The 13,488-nt window shown below is 42.7% G+C and overlaps 1 protein-coding gene across 26 annotated transcripts in view; it reads right to left on the bottom strand.

Annotated features, from left to right (window-relative positions):
• Positions 1 to 246: 246 nt before the first annotated feature.
• The window catches only part of CCDC125 (coiled-coil domain containing 125), a 52,147-nt gene continuing 38,905 nt past the window's right edge, over positions 247 to 13,488 (bottom strand). For 16 of the 26 annotated variants that reach the window (XM_016953202.4, XM_063810404.1, XM_063810406.1 and 13 more), the window contains 3 exons: positions 11,765 to 11,939; positions 4,937 to 5,067; positions 2,134 to 2,620 (listed from right to left, as the gene is read on the bottom strand). In XM_016953202.4, the coding sequence (XP_016808691.4) occupies positions 2,315 to 2,620; positions 4,937 to 5,067; positions 11,765 to 11,939 (612 nt within the window). In that variant the 3' untranslated portion in view covers positions 2,134 to 2,314. Of the gene's footprint in view, positions 1,585 to 2,133; positions 2,621 to 4,936; positions 5,068 to 11,764; positions 11,940 to 13,488 lie in introns of those variants that run through there. The other 10 variants (XR_010156910.1, XR_010156909.1, XM_063810409.1 and 7 more) reach the window with 8 other exon arrangements.

The raw sequence follows: 13,488 nt of genomic DNA, 5'->3' as shown, positions 1-13,488 counted from the left end.
ACCTCACCTCCTTATGAATAATAATGCAAAACTCCCATAAAGGGAGTTTCTCCAGCAATAATCAATGCTGTCTCACCCTTACGAGCAGCCGGCCCTGAATTCTCTCTCTCAGGTGTACTGTCTGTTCTGCACCTAACTTTCAAAATACTCCTTTTCTTTTGCAATAAATTATGCTGCATCTCCTTTGCTGTCTCATTTAAATTCTTTTAAACCAAGAAGACAAGAACTGAGGTATCACAACAGCTGTCAACACATGCATTTTGCTTTATTCATTTGCTTTATCTTATGGATCTCTCCATTTTGTAGAGTATTCCATTGTATAGCTGTACAGTAATTTAGATAAAACTTTTGTATTGATAGCCTTTTCTTTTGGAGATGGGGGTCTCACTCTGTCACTCAGGCTGGAGTGCAGTGGCACAATCACAGCTCACTGCAGCCTCAAGCTCCTGGGCTCATGCCATCCTCCTGCCTCAGCCCCTGAGTAGCTGGGACAACAGGTGCATGCCACCATGCCTTGCCGAGTTTTTGTATAGATGGGGTTTCACCATGTTGCCCAGGCTGGTCTTGAACTCTGGACTGGTCTGGACTTGAGATTCAGACCAGATCTGTGAGCCACTGCACCCGGCCTTGATAGCCATTTGTTTTCATACACAGCAGCAATTAGTAGCCATTTAAGATATCTGTGCGCCAGCCTACAAGAAATACAAATGTACAGGGTAAAATCCTAGCTGGATCAAATATGAGCTTTGTAAATTTTTAAAAACTTTTTTATTGAGTTGTGGTGGTTTACGCCTGTAATCCCAGCACTCTGAGAGGCTGAGGCAGGAGGATCCCTTGAGGCCAGGAGTTTGGCACCAGCCTGAGCAACACAGTGGGACCCTGTCTACACACACACCCCACCCCCACACACCCCAATTCACATACCACAAACAAAAAAACTCCTAGAAATCACCTTGGCTCAGGCAGCTTCTTCAGATTCCTGAGACCCCATTTCCTGGGATCATCACAACCATCTCACAGGATGCAATGAAAACAGCTGTTAAGCACTTTGTAGACTTGGCTACAAATCTGTGCAGATTTGGTTGCAAAATGTTACTACCCTGACAAGAAGCCATGAACGTAGCCGGCAATGACTCAATATACTTCTGCCAAGGTCCCACCATCAAAACTGTCTTATCGAAGTTAACTTAAGGAAATTGTTATTTCTAAACTTCATATGGTAAATGAAAAATACTGAACAAGGCAAATAAAACAAGATAAATGAATTCCAGAAATTAATATTCAGTCAGTCCTAGGTATTGTTACTTTTTAGAGCATTAAGATACATTGCTATATTGTTGATTTAGCCAAGCTAAGATCCCTATAGTCAATCAAAATAGTTAAATAATTTTTTGTTTTTCCCAAAAATCATTATTTTTTGTTTTAGGATGTTGGCAAACACTGTAATGTGTTTTTTTTTGTTTGTTTGTTTGTTTTGTTTTGTTTTTTTTTTTTGAGACAGAGTTTCGCTCTTGTCGCCCAGGCTGGAGTGCAATGACACAGTCTCGGCTCACCACAACCCCCGCCTCCCAGGTTCAAGCGATTCTCCTACCTCAGCCTCCCAAGTAGCTGGGATTACAGGCATGCGCCACTACGCCTAGCTAATTTTTTGTATTTTTGGTAGAGACGGGGTTTCTCCATGTTGGTCAGACTGGTCTTGAACTCCAGCCTCAGGTGACCCACCCACCTTGGCCTCCCAAAGTGCTGGGATTATAAGCATGAGCCACCATGCCCAGCCTGTAATGTAATTTATAAATACAGTAATGTAATTTATAAATAAAATGTCAACACAGAATACTAATTTCTTGTAGAAAATGTAGAAAATAGGCTGGGTGTGGTGGCTCACACCTGTAATCCCAGCACTTTCGGAGGCCAAGGCAGGCGGATCACTTGAGGTCAGGAGTTCAAGATCAGCCTGGCTAACATGGTAAAACCCCGTCTCTACTAAAAATACAAAAATTAGCTGGGCGTGGTGGCACATGCCTGTAATCCGAGTTACTCGGGAGGCTGAGGCAGGAGAATTGCTTGAACCGGGAAGCGGAGGTTGCAGTGAACCGAGATCACACCACTGCACTCCAACCTGGGTGACAGAGCGAGACTCCATCTCAAAAGAAGAAAAAGAAAATGTAGAAAATATTTGATTTAAGCGACCTCCTAAAATTTAGAAATACCTAGGAAACATACAACTTCTCAAGATGCAGCAAAATTTACAAAATCATTTTTCAAAGTATCTCGATATAAACAACTCTCAGTTCCAATTTCAACTGGCTTGTCTTTAAAATATGATACTTGATGGCAAAGAATGGGTTCTTTTAAGAGTTCTATAGTTTGGATCTATTTGAGAGTGCTGGATTGAACAAATGCAGCCCACAGAATTTAAAATGCAGACACTTGAATGTATAGGATCACCCAAAACAGAGAATTCTGAAGTCTTACGCCAGGGGTTGTTGAAAGGGAAATTCTCTTTTATAGGATTTTTTTCTTTATTCTCTTTTGAAGCAGTGTCTTTGTCTTCCAATGCCCGAGCAAGCATGTAGCTAACTTTTCTTTGATGAGCCAAAGCTTCTTCTTTATCATTAAGCTGCATGCACAGAAATTAAACATGTACAAGTTAGTCAATAAATCACAGAATATATTCAGAGAAAGGAGTATTGTACTATTTTATCAAGATATTCAACCCTAATATTCATATTGATCTGTCCATCAGTATGAATAAATTAGGTATCACCTGATCCCCAAACATTATACTACATGTTATTCATTAATCTTTTTTTTTTTTTTTTTTGAGACAGAATCCGGCTCTGTCACCCAGGCTGGAGTGCAGTGGCACTATCTCCACTCACTGCAAGCTCTGCCTCCCAGGTTCACATTATTCTCCTGCCTCAGCCTCCCAAGTAGCTGGGACCACAGGTGCCCGCCACCACACCCAGCTAATTTTTTGCATTTTTTAGTAGAGACGGGGTTTCACTGTGTTTGCCAGGATGGTCTCAATCTCCTGACCTTGTGATCAGCCCACCTTGGCCTCCCAAAGTGCTGGGATTATAGACGTGAGCCACCGTGCCCGGCCAATTCTTTTTTTTTTTAAGACAGGGTCTGGCTCTGTTGCCCAGGCTGGAATGCAGTGATGCCATCTTGGCTCACTGCAGCCTCTGCCTCCCAGGCTCAAGTGATTCTTGGGCCTCACCCTCCCGAGTAGAGTAGCTGGGACTATAGGCGTGCACCACCACACTTTGCTAATTTTTGTAGGCTGGTCTCGAACTCCTGGCCTCAAGTGATCCACTCGCCTCGGCCTCCCAAAGTGCTGGGATTACAGATGTGTGCCACCATGCCAGGCCGACAATTTTTTTTTTTTTTTTTTTTTTTGAGACAGAGTCTCGCTCTGTCACCCAGGTTGGAGTGCAGTTGCATGATCTTGGCTCACTGCAAGCTCCGCTCTCCTGGGTTCACACCATTCTCCTGTCTCAGCCTCCCATGTAGCTAGGGACTACAGGTGCCAGCCACCACACCTGGCTAATTTTTTGTATTTTTAGTAGAGACAGTTTCACCATGTTAGCCAGGATGGTCTCGATCTCCTGACCTCATGATCCACCTGCCTCGGCTTCCCAAAGTGCTGGGATTACAGGCATGAGCCACTGCGCCCAGCCCCAACGATTATTTTTTAAAAATTTTTTTTTTAAAAAAAACAGAAGACAGCATTGAAAATTTTGCAAGTCATCTGGAAATGAAGGGAAAATATAGATCTATATGAAGTGTGTATATATAGGTATATAATATCAACATATAAAAAATATATCAACGTGCATATTTATAAAATAATGTTGAAGTTATTTGTATATAAAATTGCTTTCATATATTTGTATGCAAATATATAACAGTCTAGAGATAAGTATGTTCATATAACCTGAGTCTCAGTGTCTTAGTTTAGTCATTCCATGTGGAATGTGGGTAGCAGGACTGTAAAGGATATAATGTGTGAGGAAATGCCTTGAACACTTTAAAAATGCCTCAATAAACAGGCAGACTTGTCACAAACTGTATATATATAAATGTGGATGGCAAAGCTGGCTGGAGTTAACTACAGGAGCCCCCTGGTTTCCAAGATGGAGCCTTTAAACCTGCACAGAAAGAATATGAATGACGAGAAAAGATGAGCTGAGGGAGATAAACATCATGAAGGTAGAGTCTGGTACTCCAACTGGGAAAAGGACATAGAAGGCAAGTGCAAGTCTAGAGAGATAAAGAGTTGAATTAACAGGAAGCAAATAGATTAGCTTAACCTAGGGGTGTCCAATCTTTTGGCTTCCCTGGGCCACACTGGAAGAAGAAGAACTGTCTTGGGCCACACATAAAATACGCTAACACTGGCTGGGCACGGTGGCTCACGCCTGTAATCCCAGCACTTTGGGAGGCCGAGGTGGGCAGATCACTTGAGGTCAGGAGTTCGAGACCAGCCTGGCCAACATGGTGAAATCCTGTCTCTACTAAAAACGCACACACAAAATTAGCCAGGCGTGGTGGTGGGCGCCTGCAGTCCCAGCTACTCTAGAGGCTGAGGCAGGAGAATTGCTTGAACCAGGGAGGTGGAGGTTGCAGTGAGCCGAGATCGCACCACTGCACTCCAGCCTGGGTGACAGAGACTCTGTCTCAAAAACCAACCAAACAAACAAAAAAACCAAAAAACAAACAAAACAAAACAAAAAAATACACTAACACTAATGATAGCTGATGAACTAAAAATATATATATATATCAAAAAGATCTCATAATGTTTTAAGAAAGTTTACGAATTTGTGTTGGGCCACATTCAAAGCTGTTCTGGGCTGCATGCTCCCCACGGACCGTGGGTTGGACAAGCTTGGCTTAACCATAACCTGCAAAAAAAAGCAAAGACACTAACCAAATCTATGAGCATCTTAAGGACCTCTTGAGGACTGTCCTGGTCTTCCATCCTCTTAGAAATGTTTTCTGAAGGGAGCATACCCAACAGTCTCTGCCCGAAGGTCTTCTTACTCCTTGGTGATGGAAATCCTAAAATTGAACATGAGAATCCAGCTGAGACATTAAAATATCCTCACTGATATACTTCCAGCAAAAGAGGTAACTTGATCTCTAGGACAAGTGAGTCCAGGAGCACACAGTGGAATGTAGTGAGCAGAGCACAGCCTTCAGAGCCAGGAGCAATGCAGGTGAGAGGCAGCAAGAGTGCCACCCTGCCATGCGGCACAGCCACCCCTCTGTGCCAGCTGACACACAGGCCACACAAGAACACAGTCCATGTCACTGGATCATCACAGTCTTCAAGAGCAGCCAGAAATGCAGATCTGTCATGACATCTTCCAATTCTAAATGTCAGCCACTAGTCTTATTGTTTGACTACACTAAGCCAACCTAACAAAACATGTCTGCAGGCCACAGGGGGCCTCTGAGCCATGCAAACTCTGCTTCCGAACCGCAAAGACCTGGACTTGAATCCTCATTCAGCCACTTACTAACTGTATGACCTCGGGTGACTTTTCTCAGCTTGATTTCCTCATCTCTAAAATGAGAATAGCATTACCTTCTTCTCAGGGAACTGTGCCATTAAATAATAAATCACACGGGCTGGAGAAGGGGAAGTGAGGAGTTACTGTTTCATGGGACAGGGTCTCTGTAGAGAAAGATGAAAATGTTCTGGAGCTGGATGGTGATGAAAGTTACATTACAATGTGAATATACTTAATACCACTTAAAAACAGTTCAAATGGTAAACTTTATATATATATATATATATATATATATATATATATATTTTTTTTTTTTTTTTAGATGGAGTCTTGTTCTGTCGCCCAGGCTGGAGGTGCAGTGGTGCAATCTCGGCTCACTGCAAGCTCCGCCTCCTGGGTTCACGCCATTCTCCTGCCTCAGCCTCCCGAGTAGCTGGGACTACAGGCACCCACCACCACGTCCGGCTAATTTTTTTGTATTTTTAGTAGAGATGGGGTTTCACTGTGTTAGCCAGGATGGTCTCGATCTCCTGACCTTGTGATTCACCCCCCCTTGGCCTCTCAAAATGCTGGGATTACAGGCGTGAGCCACCGTGCCCGGCCAACTTTAGATATATTTTACCACCATCACAACAACAACAAAAAATACCACAATTGTCAAAGGCCCTGCCCAGGTATTAGCATAATATTTAATATTTCACGTGCTGACATCATTGATGTCCTTCTTCATCCATTGAAGGAAAGTAATTTGCAGAAGTTACAAAATCTCAGATTGTACAAGGAAAATTTCAAGAATGTTTTTGGAATATTCTCCAAAAGTGGTTTAGTGGGAAACTGAGAGCAGATGAGGGGAGATCCCCTTCCCACCAATCCTGACAGACCACAGTGACGAGGGCGGCCCTGACCCCTTCCACGAGGAGCTGTGGCAAACAGAAGTCAGAGAAACTGACACTTTGATGAGTAGATGAATCTGTGTCCCTATTTTCAGTCTAAAAAAAGAAATAGCTTGGTGTGATGGCTCAAGCTGGTAGTCTGGAGGATTGCTTAAGCCCAGGAGTTTAAGATAAAAAAAAAACAAACCCAAAAGCAAAAATACAAAGAAAGAAGTATGGCTATAAACTACTTCCGGAAACTTGTCTAAACTGCCATATCAAAAAGAAAGTTGATATTAAGTGTTACTAAACATAAAAATAATCTGTATCACCCTGTACCTCTTAAGATTATTGAAATATACTAATAAAATGAATTAAAGTCTTGTCACTGAGAAACTGAGAAAGAACTACTCAAACTTGTATAGATTTATAAAAGCTGTGCGAGATTAATCAAATTTTTTTTTTTTTTTTGAGATGGAGTTTCGCTTTTGTCGCCCAGGCTGGAGTGCAACAGCGCAATCTTGGCTCACCACAACCTCTGCCTCCCGGGTTCAAACATTTCTCCTGCCTCAGCCTCCCGAGTAGCTGGGATTACAGGCTTGTGCCACCACACCCAGCTAATTTTATATTTTTAGTAGAGACAGGGTTTCTCCATGTTGGTCAGGCTGGTCTCAAATTCCCGACCTCAAGTGATCCACCCGCCTCAGCCTCCCAAAGTCCTGAGATTACAGGCGTGAGCCACCGCACCCAGCCATCAGTTTTTTTTGTTTGTTTTTTTGTTTTTTTTGAGACAGGGTCTTGCTCCATCACCCAGGCTGGACTGCAGTGGTGGGATCATGACTCACTGCAGCCTCAGCCTCCCAGGCTCAAGCGATCCTCCCACTTCAGCCTCCCTAGTAGCTGAGACCACAGGTATCTACCACCACACTTGGCTATTTTTTTTTTTTTTTAATAGAGACAGGGTCTCCCTATGTTGCCCAGCCTGGTCTCAAACTCCTGAGCTCAAGCAATCCTCCTGCCTCAGCCTCCCAAAGCGCTGGGATTACAGGCATGAGCCACTGTGCCCTGCCTATATCAATTTAAAATTCTGCCTTCAGTCTCTCTCAGTGCCTTACTGGAACTCAGAGATTGGGAGCTATACCCCTCTGAATTGCATTTTTTGTGGGACTCTTCCTCAGATTTGTCAATAGCTGAGTGTGATATTGTAATATAAGAAATATATATTTGGTCTTTGCCCTCAGTTCCTGACATAGAGCTCCTAAAATCCTAGTAGATAGGGGTGTTAGGTGAATCTTTTCTCATAGTTGGTCTTTGACCCCAGTTCCTAACACACAATTCCTAAGACTGTAATTTCCTCAGTGCTAGGAGCATCTGACACAGAGCCCCTAAATCCCTTGGAATTTCCTGGGTAATAGAAGCATCTTTTGTTCTAATGAGGCTCTTGGTGGGCTCCTGGATAGCCTCAGGATGGGGGCTGGTTGCCAGGGGAACCAATCTTGTGATTAGAAAGCTGGAACTTTCAGCCCCAGCCCCCAAACTCCAGGGAAGCGAGAGGGGCTGAAGGTTGAGTTGATTACCAATGGCCAATGATGTAATCACCAATGGCCAGTGATGTACCATGTCCATGTAATGAAGCCTCCATAAAAACCCAAAAGGGTCTGGGGAGCTTCCAGATAGCTGAGCATGTGAGGTTCCTGAGGGGTGGTACGCCAAAGAGAGCATCCCTTCCCACGTGCCTTGCCCTGTCCATCTCTTCATCTGGCTGTTCATCTGCATCCTTTGTAAGATCCTTTATAATAAACTGGTAAACGGAAGTGTTTCCCGGAGTTCTGTGAGGCATCCTAGCAAATCAATGGAGCCTGAGGAGGGCGTCATGGGAGTCCCAATGTACATACAGCCAGTCAGTCAGGAGCAGCAGAGACAACTCTGTGCTTTTGACTGGCATTTGGAGTGCAGGCCATCTTGTGGGACTGAGCCTTTAACTTATGGGATCTGACTCTAACTCCAGGTAGACAGTGTGAGAATTGAGGGAAATGATAGGATACCCAGCTGGTGTGTGGGGAATCCCCCACCCCCAGCATCTGGTGTCAGAAGCACTGAGCTGAGTGGTAAGTGCTGTGTGAATAGGAAAACACTTTGGTTTCTCCTGTCTCTTACACTGAGGAAGGTAGGAATTATGGAACATCAAATGCACATATTCTCAAGTGCTGAAATGAGTATGAATCTAGCTCTTGAGAAAAATGCAGCTTTGTCTACACTGCACTATCCTAATGGCCAAGCTCCACACAGGGTTGCAGGCCTTGCAGGCAGGTGACAGGGTCTGACAGGCATTTGTAAGATTAAGATTAACCCTGACTTTCCCCTTCATCTCTTCTTTTTCCCATCACTTTTCTTTCCACCTCTATCAAAACAAACAAATATTTACAATCTGACTTTCTAAGAAGATCTGCCTTCAATTAGCACAAAACACCAGGGCTGTCCTCAAAGAGGATTTTACAATCCAGCTGCTATTAAGGGCTTAGCTGAGAGAGGAGGTGTCTGAGGAAGATTATCTACACATAGCTGTGGTCCGTGGTAGAACCAGGTATTCTTAGTGTTTTCCACTGGTTCCTAAAAGGCTAAATACATGGACCATGTTAGCTTTTTCCCTGGCAAAATCACCTAACCTGGATTGAACATTAAAGTTGTACCTTCAGCTTTTATCAAGAGATTATTATAGAAAATGACCATATTATCTAAATACATTATTTTGTATTTATTATAAGACATTGTTGGCCAGGTGCAATGGATCACATCTGTAACCACAGCATTTTGGGAGGCCGAGGAGGGAGGACCGCTTGAGCCCAGGAGTTTGAGACCAGCCTGGGTAACACAGTGAGACCTCATCTCTATAAACAAATACAAAATTTAGCCTGGCATGGTGGCACGTGCCTGAAGTCCCAGCTGCTAGGGAGGCTGAGGTGGGAGGATTGCTTGAGCCCATGAGGTAGAGGCTGCAGTGAGTCATGATCACACCACTGCACTCCAGCCTGGGCAACAGGGTAAGATGCTGCCTCAAAAAAAAAAAAAAAAAAAAGCTACTAAAACACTGTCGGGAATTTAGCCATTATATTTTCTCAAAAGTTTCGTGTCAGAAAACATTTTTAGAAATTAATTTCAAGATAATATGAATGACTTTCTCAGAATAAGTGTTACAAAACATTATATTTTCCTGTTTTGTCCTGGCTTCCATCTAATGAACACTCCAAACATGTAGCTTCTATGATCTGCATTTCCCTACTCTGTAGTTCTGATTTACTGCTTCTATTTCTATCATCCCTCTGCATCACTTCTTACCCTTTTCAGCAAAGAAAAGGAGGAAAGCTTAGTTAATGAAACTAAAATTCATGACAGCTGACTCCTATACTATTAGTAATATATACTGTTTGAAAATAAATATTTCAAACAAAATGGCTATCTACTATAAAGCTTTCATATTATTATTATTATTATTATTATTATTATTTTGAGACAGAGTCTTGCTCTGTCACCCAGGCTAGAGTACAGTGGCGCAATCTTGGCTCACTGCAACCTCTGCCTTCCAGGTTCAAGCGATTCTCCTGCCTCAGCTTCCCGAGTAGCTGGGATTACAGGTGAGTGCCATCACACCCAGCTAATTTTTGTATTTTTAGTAGAGATGGGGTTTCTCAATGTTGGCCAGGCTGGTCTTGAACTCCTGACCTCAGGTGATCTGCCTGCCTCAGCCTGCCAAAGTGCTGGGATTACAGGCGTGAGCCACCGCACATGGCCAGGTTTCTTTTTTTTTCTTTTTTTTCTTTTTTCGTTTGAGACAGTCTTGCTCTTTCCCCCAGGCTGGAGTGCAGTAGTGCAATCTTGGCTCACCGCAACCTCCACTTCCCAGGTTCAAGCGATTCTCCTGCCTCAGCCTCCCAAGTAGCTGGGACTACAGGCGCCTGCCACCAAGCCCGGCTAATTTTTGTATTTTTAGTAGAGGCAGGGTTTCACCATGTCGGCCAGGCTGGTCTCAAACTCCTGACCTCAAATGATCCACCCACCTCGGCCTCCCAAAGGGCTGGGATTACAGGCATGAGCCACGACGCCCAGCCAACAGGTTCCATTTTAAATATTTTCTATGATGGTGTTCCCCTAAGATCGTTTTAAATATTACAAGATGTGTATTAGTCTTTCTAAATTCACCTGAATATAAGAGATGTTAGAATTATAGATCTGACAGATAAGAAAATATTTAGAAATACAGTCATCCTAGAATTTTTCTACAAAACATTTAAAATTCTTATAAACTTCACTTGATTCTTTCTCAACTGATAAATGGTTTCAAATTATAATTTGACATTTTAAATTGAAGCAATATGAATTCTACAGAATAATACTGATGAATAAAAATTGGTATGAACTACTTAGAGAAACAGATTTCTAAAAAATAACAGCTACTTTGTTTATACTGGAAGATCTACTTCAATTCTCTCATGCTATTTTAATATATTTTTTAATACACAGATATAATAATACTCAATACTGATCATTAATTTTTTTTTTTTTTTGAGATGGAGTCTCATTCCGTCGCCCAGTGCAGTGGCGCAATCTCAGCTCACTGCAACCTCTGCCTCCTGGGTTCAAGCGATTCTTCTGCCTCAGCCTCCTGAGCAGGTGGTATGACAGGCGTGTGCTACCACGCCCGGCTAATTTTTGTGTTTTTAGTAGAGATGGGGTTTTGCCATGTTGGCCAGGCTGTTCTCGAACTCCTGACCTCAGGTGATCCACCCTCCTTGGCCTCTCAAAGTGCTAGGATTACAGGCGTGAGCCACCACACCCAGCCTGGCCATAAATTTTTGATGGGTTCATGAACCAAAACCTAAACCTAAACTTCTGCTTCATTTTTCCTAAGAATATTTTATTAATTTGTCCAACTTAAGGTTTTTCCTCTATTCCTCAATTTCCTTCTCAAAAGCATACATTTCAATAAAGTTTAATTAGATAGATACATTTAATGTCATGTTTAAGTGACATTTTTCACATTACTTCCTTCTTGGCAGTTTCCTTTTAATCACCTAGCACTTTTATTGTAAAGTTTTTTCACTAAACATGGTCTTATTTAAATGAAACAGAAGAGTACTAGAAAAGAGATATTCCTGTTATGTTATGGTTTATGGATTCCAGTAGTTCACCTGCACATGTAATATCCAATGACTCCTTTTTTTCCGTAGTTGCTAAGTTTTTAAGTAAACCACAACCATATGTGAAGTTTCAATTATTTTTGCCCACATTGGATTAAGTGTGCTTCATCAACTTGGATTATAAACAAAACAACTAAAATTACACCCACTTATTGCCATTATAATTCATAGTTACCATCCTCTTTAAGGTGCTTCCAATTCATCCATTTTGTTGCTTTTTTATGCATTTTATCCAGTTGTGTCAATTGTAGTGCCTGGTCATTTTTTCTCATTAATTGTTGCTCAAATGCAATTCTGAAAGCATCTGCCATCACGTAAGCTTCTTCTTTACTCTTCTGCAAAATTTCCAACTGATTTTGAAAGAAAGTTTGGGAGGTGTCAGAGGCAAAACCAGAACAATTCTTGCTGAATGGGGAATCAAATTAACATATGCAATCTCACTGCCTAGCACTGGTTTATTGCCTGTGGTCTGATCTAGTTTATCTGATTACGCTAATTAATGCTTGCTATTTCTGCAGTAGCAACTTACTCTGATCCAGATTATCAGTTTCCCTTGTGGTGCCTGTCAACTGCCTGCTAACCTAACCCCTGGACCTCACTACCCCATGTAGGCCCTGTGTGTGTGTCCTGCTCAAGTCCTGGGACAAAGGGCCCAGCATGAAAGATAAGAGGATACCAAAGGCTGCATTTCAACTCAGCTTTGGGCCATTCCAGACCACACCACTGAAAATAATGATGAATACCACCTTTCAAATACGTCTTATAGATGACCTTGACTTTGATCAATGTAATCTCATGTTTTTCTTTTCTTCTATTTTTTTCTTCTTCTTCTTTTTTTTTTCTTTTGATGGAGTCTCGCTCTGTCGCCCAGGCTGGAGTGCAGTGTCGTGATCTCGGCTCACTGCAAGCTCCGCCTCCTGGGTTCAAGCAATTCTCCTGCCTCTGCCTCTCGAGTAGCTGGGACTATAGGCGCATGTTGCCACGCCTGGCTAATTTTTTGTATTTTAGTAGAGATGGGGTTTCACTGTGTTGCCCAGGCTGGTCTCGAACTCCTGAGCTCAGGTAATCCACCCGCCTCGGCCTCCCAAAGTGCTGGTTTACAGGCATGAGCCACTGCGCCCAGTTTTTCTTTTTTTTTTGGAGACAGGGTCTCTCACTCTGTCACCCAGGCTAGAGTGCAGTGATGTGAACACGGCTCACTGTAACTGTGACGTCTTAGGCTCAAGTGATTCTCCCACCTCAGCCTCCCAAAGTGCTGAGATTACAGGTGTAACCCATTGCCCCCTCATGCTTTTCTTAATGAATGGCTACTGTCCAAATGTTGGCTTTCCTATATACTTTAAAGATTTTATTTTGGCTGGGCTCAGTGGCTCACGCCTGTAATCCCAGCACTTTGGGAGGCCAAGGCGGGTGGATCACGAGGTCAGGAGTTCAAGACCAGCCTGGCCAACATAGTGAAACCCCGTCTCTACTAAAAATACAAAAATTAACTGGGAGTGGTGGCAGGCGCCTGTAATCCCAGCTACTCAGGAGCCTGAGGCAGAGAATCACTTGAACCAGGAGGTGGAGGTTGCAGTGAGCCGAGATTGCACCACTACATTCCAGCCTGGGCGACAGAGCAAGACTCCGTCTCAAAAAAAAAAAAAAAAAAAAAAAAAAACCCAAACACTTTAATTTTTTTTAATTTAATTTTGTCCTATTTTATTCTATTTTAAGTTCTAGGATACAGGTGCAGGATGCAGGTTTGTTACCTAGGTAAATGTGTGCCATGGTGGTTTGCCACACCTAAGGACTTTAAATTCCATACCTTCAATAAAGGTAAAACATTTTAGAATTATGGTCCATGTACTACTGTATTTGTAAGTAAAGACCAAATATAATGGCAGCTATCATTTGAAT

This window comes from Pan troglodytes, chromosome 4, assembly GCF_028858775.2.
Source record: "Pan troglodytes isolate AG18354 chromosome 4, NHGRI_mPanTro3-v2.0_pri, whole genome shotgun sequence".
Classification (NCBI taxonomy): domain Eukaryota; kingdom Metazoa; phylum Chordata; class Mammalia; order Primates; family Hominidae; genus Pan; species Pan troglodytes.
Note: the sequence above shows the minus strand (reverse complement) of the source record. Positions and strands in the feature narration are given on the sequence as shown.